Raw genomic sequence first — 14866 nt, forward strand, 5'->3', positions numbered from 1 at the left:
ATATGGAAGCTCCCAGGCTAGGGGTCAAATTGGAGGTACAGCTGCCGGCCATAGGCACAGCCGCAGCAATGCAGGATCTGAACTACCTCTGTGACCTTTACTGTAGCTCACGACAATGCAGGATCCTTAACCCACTGAGCAAGACCAGAGATTGAACTTGCGTCCTCATGACAACTAGTCAGTTCATTACCACTGAGCCGCAGGGGAACTCCTTGTTATTATTCTTATACTCTCTATTCCCAACCCCAAGCCTAAGATTGTATTTTTCAGTGAGTTTAAAACTGTACATTGAAATTAAAGGAAATATTTATACCTGGGCTTTAAATTTAGGAACGTGGTTATAGAATTTGGTTTGAAGTATAATGACTGAAAATATTTGTCATTAAAAAGCATATTTCTAGTTCTGTTAAGTTAGAACTTAAAAACCTAAGTATTTAACTGATATGACATAATCTAAATCTCACCTGTGTTTTCCAGTCTTTTTTATGGAAAAAATAGTCCTCAAAGAAATTCAGAGGCTCCTTTTTCCTTAGCATTTCTAATTTCTGTACGTCTTTGAATGGCTTTCCCATCACTACCCCATCCACATTAGGAAACAGTGGAAAGATGGGTATTTTTGAATATGGGCTATCTGAAGGAGGGTTGCATCCTAAAAAGATAAAAAACAGTATCACGAATAGTGTAAGAAGAAATTCCCATAAAAGACGTACATGTGGTGCCTCTTTTGTTCTTTGTCTATTCATTTCCTTCAGTGGCCATGACACCCCTTCTTCATTCTCCTGCTCCCACCATCCACCCATCAACAGACTCTCAGCTTCATCCAGATGCCTGGGGATTCAGGTAAGACGTACATTTGCTTTCAAATGATATCTGTGTCACTCAGAATAGGCCGTGGCCCTACTCTTAAAGCACTTGGCATCTAGTATTTATTTCTGACCAGTAATATACAAATAAGTTCTTTACAACAGTGGGGAGAGGACAAATGGCTCTTACTCTTGAGATCTTCAAGAAATTTAAATAAATCTTTTTCTTCCGTTATTGCAATCCGGGCAGCGTGAGCAAAGGCAGCTGTGCTTGAGCTTGGAGGTGTGCATATGTCTGGGCTAAATCTCCCTTTTCCATAACCCAGAGTGTAGGGGCTCCACACCATTCCTGAGGTGGTTTCTTGGAATTTTCTTCGGAAATAGCTAGGAGAAAAAAAAAGGGTAATCCAGAGATGGTTAAAAAGTGCTACAGTTCTACTGAAAAGGTGCCTGACTGATGGATAGAAAGAAAAATGTTGCAAGTTATATATGCTGAATTCGTTCATTTTAAATTTAATTTGTATATTCATTCTATATTATTTATTTATTTTATTTTTTATTATTTATTTATTTATTTATTTTTTTAATTTTATTTTCCCACTGTACAGCAAGGGGGTCAGGTTATCCTTAGATGTATACATTGCAATTACAGTTTTTTCCCCCATATTTTATTTATTTATTTATTTATTTTTTCATTCTATATTATTTATTAAGTGCCTATTTCTGTGATGTTTATAGAATATCCACTGATACTTTCACTGGCCATTTGATTACTTTATATGTGTAGTCTCTTGGCGTTGGTTTCCTTCCTCTTTCCCCAAACTTCCCAGTCTTATCTAGAAAACTACCTATCGATTATGATCCAAGACATAATTTTAAGTGGTACTGAGCCACGACAGGAACTCTAAGGAAGAACTCATTCTAAATGTTGGCGCTTGGAGTTCCCGTCGTGGCGCAGTGGTTAACGAATCCGACTAGGAACCATGAGGTTGCGGGTTCGGTAACTGCCCTTGCTCAGTGGGTTAACGATCCGGCGTTGCTGTGAGCTGTGGTGTAGGCTGCAGACGCGGCTTGGATCCCGCTTTGCTGTGGCTCTGGCGTAGGCCGGTGGCTGCAGCTCCGATTCGACCCCTAGCCTGGGAACCTCCATATGCCGCGGAAGCGGCCCAAGAAATAGCAACAACAACAACAAAAAAAAAAAAAAAAAAAAAAAAGACAAAAAGACACACACACACACAAAAAAGTATAAATGTTGGCGCTGCTGCTGCGATGATTGTTGGGTAGGAGATGTGCTGATGGTGTTCTGTTTGGAGTCTGGTTTATAATCAGGTACTTCCTTCCCTAGCCTTGAACCCATCCAGCCACAATGTTCACACTCACCTCTGAAAATAGAATAAAGCGTTTCTCTGAGTACAATTTAATTCCTACTAGATTCTTTGAGGCTCCACCTTTCCTTTCTTTCAAAGTATTCTCTGAAGACTCTATGGCTCTGGGTGTGGTTCTCAAATGCAGAGTCAGCAGAACTGGAACTTGTTAAAATTACAAATTCTTGGTCCTCACACAAACTTCCTAAATCAGAAACAGTGGAGCCCAGGAGCTCCCGTCATGGCTCAGTGGGTCATGAATCTGGCTAGTATCCATGAGGATGCAGGTTCAATCCCTGGCCTCACTCAGTGGGTTAAGGATTCCACATTGCAGTAGCTGTGGTGCAGGCTGGCAGCTGAAGCTCCAATTCGACCCCTAGTCTGGGGACTTCTACATGCTGCAGGTGCGGCCCTAAAAATTAAAAAAAAAAAAAAAAAAAAAAAAAAGGAAGAAAGAAAGGAAAAAAGAAAGAGTGGAGCCCAGCAATGAGCTCTGACAATCACTCCAGGTGGTCCTGATGCCTGCCCAGGTCTGAGAACTGCTGCTCTAGTCTATGGAGCAGTTCCCTTCCTCGAAACACTAATCTTTGTTTGATTTGTTATACTTAGAACTATTTCCTTTCTTCCCTCTCTCCCGTCTCTTGCTGCCCTCTTTTCCTTTTTTTTTTTTTTTTTCCTGTCTTTTTGCCTTTTTCTAGGGCCGCTCCTGTGGCATATGGAGGTTCCCAGGCTAGGGGTTGAATCAGAGCTGTATCTGCCAGCCTATGCCAGAGCCACAGCAACGCGGGATCTGAGCCGCTTCTGTGACCTATGCCACAGCTCACGGCAATGCTGGATCGTTAACCCACTGAGCAAGGCCAGGGACAGAACCTGAAACCTCATGGTTCTTAGTCGGATTAACCACAGTGCCACGATAGGAACTCCTTCCTTCTGTTTTAATTTTTCTTTAGTAACACAGGTTTTCCTTAAACATCTCTTCATCCTTGGATGTCTATTCATACTTAGGAGTGAGAGTAAGCACTCTTTAAGGCCAATTGGAAGCTCTTTGGTGTGGTACATCTTATTGAGTAGGAACTTGACTGTCAGGTAATAGGTTGGAGCCTTGCTTTATCAAGGGACCTTTTTTTAGGCTGCACCCATGGTACATGGAAGTTCCCTGGGCCAGGGATGGAACTGCACCACAGCAGTGATGGAAGCCACAGCAGTGACAGTACTGATCCTTAACTTGTTGTGCCACTAGGGAACTTCTCTCATGCAACTTTTTTTTGGCCATGCCTGCAGCATAGGGAAGTTTCTGGGCCAGGGATCAAACCCTCACCATAGCAGTGACCTGGGCAGCAATACTTAACCCCCTGAGTCCCAAGGGAATTCCCTTATGCTACTTTGAACTAGTCTTTCTGTTTTGGGCTCCCCCTGACTTTAGAGGTTCCTAGTGTCTCAGTTCCTAAGCATTTCAAATGTTCTGCAGTGAGAAATGGCTTCCTTCTGGATCTTCTACACTGAAGGTACTCAACTTTCAGCTGCTTTTGATCTCACTAGCCAGTAAACAGTCATCTGTTTCCTTTCCTGCTTCCAAAATTATGTGTATATCTTTTATCAGCAGTTCTTCCTGTTTTTGTGTTTTCTTTTCTTTTTTTTTTTTTTTGCCTTTTCTAGGGCCACACCCATGGCATATGGAGGTTCCCAGGCTAGGTGTCCAGTTGGAGCTGTAGCCACCAGCCTACACCACAGCCACAGCAACGCCAGATCCGAGCCACGTCTTTGACCTACATACAACATAGCTCACGGCAACAGTGGATCCTTAACCCACTGAGCAAGGCCAGGGATTGAACCTGCAACCTCATGGTCCCTAGTTGGATTTGTTAACCACTGAGCCACCACGGGAACTCCTGTTTTTGTGTTTTTATGCCCTCTAAAATAAATAAATAAATAAATATTTTGCTTTTTAGGGCTGCACCCATGGCATGTGGAAGTTCCCAGGCTAGGGGTCCAATCTGAGCTACAGCTGCTGGCCTATGCCATAGCCACAGCAACGCCAGATCTGAGCTGAGTCTGTGACCTACACCATAGCTCATGGGAACACCGGATTCTTAATCCACTGAGCGAGGCCGGGGATCGAACCTGTGTCCTCATGGATACTAGTGGGGTTTGTTTCCACTGAGCCATGACTGGAATGCCCTCTAAAATTTTTACTATTACTTTAATGCAGTTTCAGAAAGGAGAATAGGTAAAAACATGCATTTATTCTCAATATATGCTATTTTTTAACCCTCTGAAATGTGGCTTTCTTCTCATCATCCTTTTGGAACTGAAGATTACTTATTTCTTTTTCTTTCTTTCTTCCTTTTTTTTTTTTTTTTTTTTTTTTGTCTTTTTAGGACCACATTCATGGCATATGGAGGTTCCAGGCTAGGGATCAAAATCAGAGCTGTAGTCGCTGGCCTATGCCACTGCCACCGCCACAGCAACTCAAGATCTGAGCCACATCTGCGACATACACCACAGCTCACAGTAATGCTGGATCTTTTTTTCTTTTTTTTTGGTGTTTTGTCTTTTTAGGGCCACACACACGGTATATGGAGGTTCCCAGGCTAGAGGTCCAATTGGAGCTACAGATGCCAGTCTGGGCCACAGCCACAGCAATGCCAGATCTGAGCCTCGTCTGCAAACTACACCTCAACTCACAGCAATGCTGGATCCTTAACCCACTGAGGGAGGCTAGGGATCCAACCTGCGTCCTCATGGATTCTGGTCAGATTTGTTTCTGCTGAGCCATGAAGGGAACTCCTTTTGCCTTTTTTCTAACTTTTGATTTCTTAACTACCAAATCTAATTCTATCCATTCAGCCTCATTTTACCTGTCCTCCCTTTAGTATTTAATACTGGCAGAAAGTTTATTCTGTTGAGTTTGTCTGTGGCTCTAGCTTTTTGACTCCATATTATCCCAGTTCTCTTCTTGACTACAAATATTTCCTTTGCTGACTCTTTCTTTTTCTCCCATTCCATAAATATGGTAATTCCTTATGGTTCTGTCTTTGGTCCTCTGCCCTTTCATCTCTCTCCTCTTTCATTTTATGCAGATTCATAGCTTAAGTTATTTCCTCTATATTAAAATTTTCTAAGTTTATATATTTCTTTTATGATTTACTTATGCATTTCAAACATTATGGGACATTTCCACTTAGCTACCCTACTCTCATTTCAAATACTGCTTGTCTAGGAGTTCCTTACTTTCATTTCAAATACTGCTTGTCTAGGAGTTCCCTTTGTGGCTTAGCAGGTTAAGAACCCGACTAATATCCATTAGGGTTCAATCTCTGGCCTTGCTCAGTGGGTTAAGGATCCGGCATTGCCACAAACTGTGGCATAGGTCAAAGATGCAGCTCGGATCCTGTGTTTCTGTGGCTGGAGTGTAGGCTGGTAGCTGCAGCTCCAATTCAGTCCCTAGGCTGGGAATTTCCAAATGCTGCAGATGCCTCCCTAAAAATAAAAAACACCCCCCCCAAACCAAATATTGCCCCCTGCCCTCCCAGACTACCATTATCTTTCCATTTGCTGGTTCTTAGTCATTCTGATGTTACTGTTGTTTTTGTTGTTGTTGTTGTTTTTTTTGTTTTTTTTTGTTTTTTTTTGCTTTTTGAACCCACATCCTCATGGATACAAGTCAGGTTTAGATTTATTTCCACTGCACCACAATGGGAACTCCTGCTACTGTTTGTCTCTCTCTCTCTCTCTTTTTTTTTAATGGCTTTTTTTTAGGGCCTCACCTGCGGCATATGGAGGTTCTAGGCTAAGGGTCAAATCGGAGCTATAGCTACTGGCCTACACCACAGCCAAGGCAACGCAGGATCTGAGCCATGTCTGCAACCTACACCACAGCTCACGGCAATGCCGGATCCTTAACCCACTGAGCGAGGCCAGGGATCAAACCTGCATCCTCATGGATCCTAGTCGGGTTTGTTAATATCTGAGCCATGATGGGAACTCCCCGCTACCATTTATCTTGATTCATCCCTTTCTACTTTACTTTTTAAAAATGTTTTACTTTTTTATCTATTTATTTATTTTTAGCTTTTTAGGGCGGCACCTGTGGCATATGGAAGTTCCTAGACTAGAGGTTGAATTGGAGCTACAGCTGCCGACCTTCATCACAGCCACAGCAACGCAGGATCCGAGTTGCATCTGCAACCTACACCACAGCTCACGGCAATGCCGGATCCTTACCCTACTGAGTGAGGCCAGGGATCGAACCTACGTCCTCATGGATGCCAGTCAGATTCATTTCCGATGAGTCACGATGGGAGCTCTTGATCATGGTAATGTAACTTTTAATTTTTGCAATACAATGATAGAAATCGACTGAGAAAATTCATCTTTAGTAATATTTGCTGGGAGATACACATTTGGGGGTGAGAATGTTTCCTCATCCTCTATTCTCAAGTCTAATTCTGGCTCTGCTCCAGTCCAAGGACGACTTTGGGAGGTGTGAAGTTTCTGTACCTCATCCCCCAGGGCTTTTGAGAGCCCCTGGTAGTCCCAATGTGAATGGGAGTATTTTGTATTCAGTCTAGATTTCCAAGCTCACCCAAAATCATTCCTGGAAGTCTTATCCCTCTGCGATTCTCTAGCCTATGGCAGGAGAAGCTGATCTGTTTTGGTGTCTAAGGTCCTCAGTGGGGCCCTGAGATGGTCTAAATCAGCCTTGCAACTTCAGAACAGTGCTGTGAGGATGGAGGGATAAGGTTTATGTTGTGGCACATTGTATTTGTCTATTCACTTTTTTTTTTTGTCTTTTGTTGTTGTTGTTGTTGTTTTGTTGCTATTTCTTGGGCCGCTTCCACGGCATATGGAGGTTCCCAGGCTAGGGGTCGAATCGGAGCTGCAGCCACCGGCCTACACCAGAGCCACAGCAACGCGGGATCCGAGCCGCGTCTGCAACCTACACCACAGGTCACGGCAATGCCGGATCGTTAACTCACTGAGCAAGGCCCAGGGACCGAACCCGCAACCTCATGGTTCCTAGTCGGATTCGTTAACCACTGCGCCACGATGGGAACTCCTGTCTATTCACTTTTACCTCTGTTTTGGAGCAGATCCTGTGGAATAGGATGTTAGGGAGAGGAGGCTGCCTTGTTCATATCCTCATGAATACTGCTGAGAAGGTCATTTTTGTTCTTTTCTTTGCTACCTACCTTACTATTTCCATTATAGCCCTTCTGGGTAAGGCTGTAGTCTCTACAAGCTTTGATAGGATTTCAAACAATAAGATCCCGGGGTTGCCAGCTAAACAAGTCTCCTTTTCTGGAACTATGAAGGGGGAAAAAACAAACAAACAAACTTCAGAATGCCTTCTGAAAAAAAAATTAACATAAAAAGTACTAACGGGACAGCCATTTTGCTGTATGATACAATATTAATACCAAATCAAGAACCAGAGATTTATAGAAAAACATTCAGTCTGTTCTATTTGGTTAAAAGGTCATTTTGATTATTGAACAGACAAAATAATCATGGAATTTAAAATTAAATACATTTAGTTCAGTGACCTCTAAGTAAATATAGTAATACATTTAACATAAACATGGATTTTAAGGGCTAATATTCTTCTAGGTAAAGGCATTGCTGATAAACATGTCTCTGGTGTGCAGGCAAAACCCTTGTTCCCACCAGTGGTACTCGAGACAGTAACTTCTGTTTATCCTAAGATAGTTCATAGCTTATGAAAGGATGTATTTTTCAAAACTGCATATAGTACCTGGAATTTGGATTGTATTTATCCTAGAAAACATGATATGAGTATGGTTAGATTTTCCAAGGCAGCTTGTTAAACTCATTAACAAACCACTAGAGGACTAGTAACAGTAATTCAAGTATACCTGCACTTTATTTATTTATTGTTTTTTTTTGTTTTTTTTTTTTTTTTTTTTTTTTTAGGGCCGAACCCGCAGCATATGGAGGTTCCCAGGCCAGGGGGTTCTAATTGGAGCTGTAGCTGCCGGCCTACGCCACAGCCACAGCAACCCAGGATCTGAGCTGCGTCTGTGACCTATACCACAGTTCACGGCAATGCTGGATCCTTAACCTACTGAGTGAGGCCAGGGATCGAACCCGATCAGATTTGTTTCTGCTGCGCCACTACAGGAACTCCACCTGCACATCATTTATTACCTCCTATGAGAACATGCTCTCGAACCTCCAGCAAACTCTCCAGCCCTCACACTGAGGGAAGAGGCTTATCACAGTGAGGAAGATATTTTTCAGGAACAGTGAATTATCTACACCCAAATTGGCTTGAGAAAGAGGGAACATTTTTTCTTCTAAAAATATTTTCTCTGGAGTTCCTGTTGTGGCTCAGTGGTTAACGAACCCGACTAGCATCTACGAGGATGCAGGTTCGATCCATGGTCTGGCTCAGTGGGTTAACGATCTGGCATTGCCATCAACTGTGGTGTAGGTGGAAGAAGCGGCTCTGATCCTGCATTACTGTGGCTGTGGCATAGGCTGGCGGCTACAGTTCTGATTGGACCCCTTGCCTGGGAACCTCTATGTGCCATGGGTGCATCCCTAAAAAGACAAAAGACCAAATAAGTGAATAAATGAATAAAATATATTTTTCTTTTGTAAGAAGAGCACCTCCCAAAGTAGCACATGTACTTGGTAAAGAATGGAAGTACTATCAAAGGTGACCAAAATTTTCTACACCACTGCTCTAGTGTTCTCATTGGAGTTCAAAAAGCAGTGTTTCCTGCAGAAGGATTTGAGGCATTTCGGTTAAAATTCTAAAACTGTATAAATTTGCTTGGCAAATTTTGTTTTAGAGAAGCAGTGCAAAAGTAAATCTCATCCTAGATTGCACCTTCCTGATTGGAAGCCTAAATTTATAATATTGACTATGTTCTGAATTGCTTATAATATTGACTATGCTCTGAATTGCAACCACCCAATTGCCATCTATTCAGTAATATCTACTCACCCACAGCCTTAAGGAAGCGGTTCTTATCTGTTAGCACGTTTATAAAGTCTGAGAAATTCACCTTCCCATCTCCTGGAACAGAGATCTAAGGCTCAGAACAAGGATATATTCACCTTCCCACTCTGTACCCACCTCCATATTTCTATTATTAGAATATTCCAGAGTTGTACCCCACTTCCCTTAAAATTAAGGCATAGCAAGTACTATTAGAGTGTTTTTGAATGAGAGAATAAAATTTTGGGCAGAGTTAGTGGAAACAAGTGACACATTAAATGGTGACTGATTCACATGTGGAACTGCTGCTGACTGAATGGGGCACTGGGAGTTGGGTGGGGAGAGGGGAGAGGAGAGAATATGCTGAAGATATTCCACACAAGATACCAGCTTGGGCTACTGATCACCAGGACAGTATATTCACAGAAGACATCACTTATATGCTTTGAAAATATCAATAAAAATGCCGTAGCATTTAAGATTCAATATAGATGGGCTCTAATAATGGAAGATTTGTACTAATATTATTCAAACGGAACCAAAGGGCTTGGATATCCCCAGTCAAGTAGGCAGATAGGTAGGGGGTCCCCACAGGAAGGGAACCTGCCATGGCTTTTGTGACATCAGAGAAGCACTTTAGGCCTAAGCCATTCTGTGATCTACCCCAGACCGCAATGCTTGTCCTTGCAGAACAGGCCTCAGAAGTTAATGATTTTAAAGGTACAAAGAACGTAAGAACAGGTATTACCGGGCCAGGGAAATAACCCAACCATTTTGGAGATAGTATATCAGTTGTAAAGCCTCCCAGTTCTGTTTCCGAAGGTAAAGATTAGCCTGAAGCACATTCTTGCGCTTTTTTCAGGATCCAAATCCCCTCAAGCACTCAACCACCAGACTAACTAGAGTTTAAGGAATGATGATGTTGACCTTTGCTGACCCTTGTGACTTCAATCAGCTAGAGCCTGGACTCTGTTGACTTTGCCCCAGTTATCTGCTGAATTTTCCTTTGCTCAAACCCCTTCATGAATACGCGTGCACCCTCAAATTAAAACCTCCTCAGTTTTGTTCTTCCGGGGACCTACTGCTTTGGGGAATATCCCCAGTGTTGTTCTTACTTGCTGCAAGTAATAAATGCTTCCTTTTCCCACTCTTTGGCTTGGTTGTGTCTTTTGGCTCAACACCCACCAAGAGGCAAACCCAGTTTTTGGGTAACAGTAACAGGTTACTTTTTGAAATTGTCAATGATTTTGTTTCTGTATTTCAAAGCACCCTCCAAAATGGACATCATGACAGGTAATCTGAATTTGATATTATGATAGTCACTTTTAGTTCTTACACAAAATTTTTCAAAGGATTGCCTATTTTGTAGCATTAATTTGATTCCATAACTTGTATGCATACCTCAGTGATATCTTTAAAGAGAAACACCTATGTGTAATTTTGGCAAATAAGTGAGGTTTCTTTCTTATGTTTCTATAGTGTCCAAGAAAAAAAAATATTCATGAAAGCCTTTTATGAAAAAATAATAAGAGTACTCACGATCAATATCAGCACATCTTAATTCACTATAGACATCGCGCTTGGTTAGATTCATTCCTAACTTAGCTAAAGTGCACATCATTCCATGTAAATCAATACAGCCAGTTTTATCCTTGTTAAAGAAGTTGTAGGCATCTTGGAAAGCTGGGGAAATGGAATTGAGTTAGTCAGGGCAGTTATTTAAGAATAAATACATATTCTACAGAGTTCCCTTGTGGCACAGTGGCTTAAGGATCAGGTGTTGTCATGGCAGCAGTTGTGGTATGGGTTTGATCCCTAGCTGTGGGTACAGCCAAAAAAAAAAAAAAAAAAAACAACAAAAAAACCCCACAACAAAATAACAGAAACACATTCTAATGGAATTAGGAGAGACAAAACAGTTGACTGGAGATCATGTTCTAAAGAAATGTCTACCAAGTACTCATATTTCTCTAAATTTGAGTACTTGGTAGACATTTCTTCTAAAAGACAGTGTCCTTCCATGAGATTTGAACTAGAATAAACTAATTGGGGGAAAAGCAAATATGTAGGCAAAACGGCTTTTGAGAGATGTCAACACCCTAATTCTTGGAATCTGTGAATGTATTATTTTATTATTATTATTTCTGCTTTTGAGAGTTACACCCTCAGCATATGGGAGTTCCCAGGAGAGGGGTCTAATTGGAGCTACAACTGCCGGCCTATTCCACAGCCGCAGCAATGCCAGATCTGAGCTGCATCTGTGACCTACACCACAGCTCACGGCAACGCTGTATCCTTAACCCACTGAGCAAGGCCAGGGATCGAACCCGAATCCTCATGGTTCCCAGTCAGATACGTTTCCACTGCACTGACGGGAACTCCTGTGAATGTATTACTTTATATGACAAAAGGGATTTTGCAGATGGAATCAAGGTAGATTATAATTATCTGAATGGGTCCCTTATGAAGCAAGAGAGATGTGGCAGAAGTGAGAGAGATTCAAAGCATGAAAGGGGCTTGCCTCACTGTTGCTGGTTTGAAGATGGAGAGGTCCTGTGATATGGAGTGTGGCGAATTAAGTGTCTGAGACAGGCTCCTGGCTGACAGCCAGCAAGGAAATGGGTACCTCAGCCCTACAACCACAAGGACCTGTGTTCTGTCAAAAACCTGAACAAGCTCAGGAGCAGATTCTCCTCCAGAGCCTCCAGATAAGACACCAGGCTGGCCAACACCTTTATTTCAGCCTTCTAAGGCCCAGAGAAGAGGAAATAGGCCAAGCCACCTGACTTCTGATCTACAGAACTGTGAGGTCTGAATGTTTTGTATAGATCCAATTTTTTTTCAAAGAAATACTCAAGGCCTTACTTAACTGGAACCAAAATTAGATATATATTGTCTCAAATTAGGAAATGAAGAAATAAATCCAGAGCAGGGAATACTCCAGGTAGCACCAGAATAAAACATTTCATATCACATTCAAGTGTTAAGCGTCTTTTTTTTTTTTTTTTTTTTTTTTTAAGGGCCTCACCCTCGGCATATGGAAGTTCCCAGGCTAAGGGTTGAATTGGAGCTGTAACTGGTGGCCTATGCCACAGCCACAGCAATGCCAGATCCAAGCCTCGTCTGCGAACTACATTGCAGCTCATGGCAACGCCGTATCCTTAACCCACTGAGCAGGGCCAGGGATTGAACCTGCAACCTCATGGATACTAGACAGGTTTGTTACCACTGAGCCACAATGGCAACTCCCCAGTGTTCAGTGTCTTGATGCACAAGAGTGATTAATACCATGGGGATAATGCTACCTGCTTATAATTGTGTGAAAAATTAACATCTTTCTCCTTTTACATAAGGCAGGCTTCTCTAGAGCTGAGTCTATCTCTGACTTGTTTCTTTTTTTCTCTGAGTATTTCCAGCATGTAGTAGTCATTCAAGCATTAATGCATCTTAATCAACAGATATTTACTGCATGCCTTCTCTGTGCCAGATGTTTGTGCTCTAGGTGCCTTCAGGATATATTAGTGCACTAAATGGACAAAGATCTCTACCTTTATATAAATTAATAAATAGGTAAGTTAGAAAACTTGTTAGAAGGTGGTAAGTGCTATGGCTTTAAATAAGTATTTGCTGTTTAGATTAATGGACTGTAGCCAGGGTAGCTTATTTATTTTATCACTGCAATTTTTTTCTATCTATGAGAAATCCTGGGACCCTAGTTGTATTGATACTGCTCTGTTACTTGATTTCTACTTGCACTTACATTTTTTTCTTTTCCACACAAGTTCTTCTTTGAACAAAAATATTTGGAGTTCCTGTCATGGCACAGTGGAAAGGAATCTGATTAGGAACCATGAGGACGAGGGTTTGATCCCTGGCCTTGCTCAGTGGGTTAAGGATCTGGCGTTGCGTCGACGTGAGCTGTGGTGTAGGTTGCAGACATGGCTTGGATCCCGAGTTGCTGTGGCTCTGGCGTAGCTGGCAGCTACAGCTCCGATTGGACCCCTAGCCTGGGAACCTCCATATGCTGTGGGTGTGGCCCTAAAAAGACAAAAAAGACAAAAAAACCCCCAAAACCCAGAGTACTGTAGGCAACCTTTGAAATTCCAGATCTCCATTAGAGGAAAAAATGATGAGATATAAAAAAAATTAAAAAAAAATTTAATTTATTTTGTGGCTGTACCCGAGGCACGTGGAAATTCCTGAGCTAGGCCTCCAACCCACGCCACAGCAGCGACACAAGCTGCTGCAGTGACGACACTGGATTCTTAACGTGCTACACCAAAGGAGAACTCCTTAAGGGGCTTTTGTTTATGACTTCATTTTGGGGATGGTTCTCATTACCTCGCATTTGTGAAAGGCTCAATTTCCCTTCTTTGTGCTGTAACTGGCATGGCAGAGGCCCTGGTAAATTTTTGTACCTGAGAAAAGAGATACACATTGAAACCAGCACATATTAGTTCCATTCATCAGTTTTTGCTGACACGAGTGCCTGTAAGCATCAACACATGTCCAGCATCACACCACCTAAGGGATCTGTTACTGCCAATTGCCAACAGCTACAGGATGGAAAGCGAGAAAATGTTGGCCACTGAGGTCCATCTCTACCCTATACTTACCTAGCACCCTTACTCCCTTACAAAATCTGATTTCTCACATTTTACGAAAGGGGAAACTGAGGCTCAGAGGGCTAAAAACTTGCCCAAGTCACAAAGATAATAAATGGAAATGCTGAGATTCGAATTCAGGTTTGACTCCAAAGCTCCACAATATAAGTCTTACGCTATTCTTACTGCTAGAAATACAAGTTGTTTCAAATTTTTAACTAGTTTAAACAATCTCATGGTGAATATACTTAGAGCAAAAATTTTGTACTCATGCTTATTTTACCACTTCGCCAAATTGTTTTTTTTACCAGCATATGAGAGATAGAGCTGTATCAATCTCTCTCTTTTCTCTCTCTCTAGATGTCTCTATATCAACTGTATCTATTTCTCACTGAGAGAGAACAGTTCTTGAAAGTTTGGAACCCCAGGTGACCTTTCATTTCCTCAGGAAAATAAAATCTGGAAAAAGAGGAAACTATTAATACTTTGTGGATATTTTGTATAGATATGCAGTAATTTATTAGTTTAGGAACATAAAAATGTATTATATGCAAAACCGGGTTTACTTATATTATGGTAATTTAAGAGTAAACATAATAATCAAAATTTTATGAATTAATTTTTATTTAAAATACATTTATTATTATTATTTTTTTCCTTTTTAGGGCTGCACTCAGGGCATATGGACGTTCCCAGGCTAGGGGTCAAATCGGAGCTGCAGCTGCTGGCCTATGCACAGTGATGCTGGATCTGAGTGACATCTGTGACCTACACCACAGCTCATAGCAACGCTGGATCCTTAACTCACTGAGCATGTTGAAAACCACATCCTCATGGATACTAGTTGGGTTTGTAACCCACTGAGCCAAAATGGGAACTCCCTAGAATACACTTAGTTTTGATACTAGTAGAACCAAAAGTTCTGAGAAATATGTAAGCTCTTAGCTTTTTTGACCGCACCTGCAGCATGTTGAAGTTCCTGGGCCAGGGACTGAAACTGTGCCATAGCAATGACCTGAACTGCTGCAGGGACAATGCCAGATCTTTAATCTGCTGCGCCACAGGGGGACTCCTGTAATCTCCTAGTTTTTGTGCTTTCCGAAGAAGCAATTAAAAAGGTAAAGCTAG

The 14866-nt window shown here is 41.8% G+C and overlaps 1 protein-coding gene and 1 long non-coding RNA gene across 6 annotated transcripts in view; one reads left to right on the forward strand and one right to left on the reverse strand.

Annotated features, from left to right (window-relative positions):
* The window catches only part of LOC146398066 (uncharacterized), a 1038644-nt gene that overhangs the window by 750779 nt on the left and 272999 nt on the right, over nt 1–14866 (forward strand). The window lies entirely within an intron of this gene.
* The window catches only part of EFCAB3 (EF-hand calcium binding domain 3), a 371875-nt gene that overhangs the window by 7790 nt on the left and 349219 nt on the right, over nt 1–14866 (reverse strand). For all 5 annotated transcript variants that reach the window (XM_084984064.1, XM_084984065.1, XM_084984066.1 and 2 more), the window contains 6 exons: nt 13476–13552; nt 10674–10817; nt 9141–9212; nt 7360–7474; nt 994–1187; nt 465–649 (listed from right to left, as the gene is read on the reverse strand). In XM_084984064.1, the coding sequence (XP_084840190.1) occupies nt 465–649; nt 994–1187; nt 7360–7474; nt 9141–9212; nt 10674–10817; nt 13476–13552 (787 nt within the window). The remainder of the gene's footprint in view (nt 1–464; nt 650–993; nt 1188–7359; nt 7475–9140; nt 9213–10673; nt 10818–13475; nt 13553–14866) is intronic.

The sequence above is a fragment of the Sus scrofa genome, chromosome 12, assembly GCF_054392235.1.
Source record: "Sus scrofa isolate SSC_HxYL_T2T_F1_AM1 chromosome 12, Sscrofa_HxYL_maternal_Yorkshire_Landrace_v2.0, whole genome shotgun sequence".
NCBI classification, from domain to species: domain Eukaryota; kingdom Metazoa; phylum Chordata; class Mammalia; order Artiodactyla; family Suidae; genus Sus; species Sus scrofa.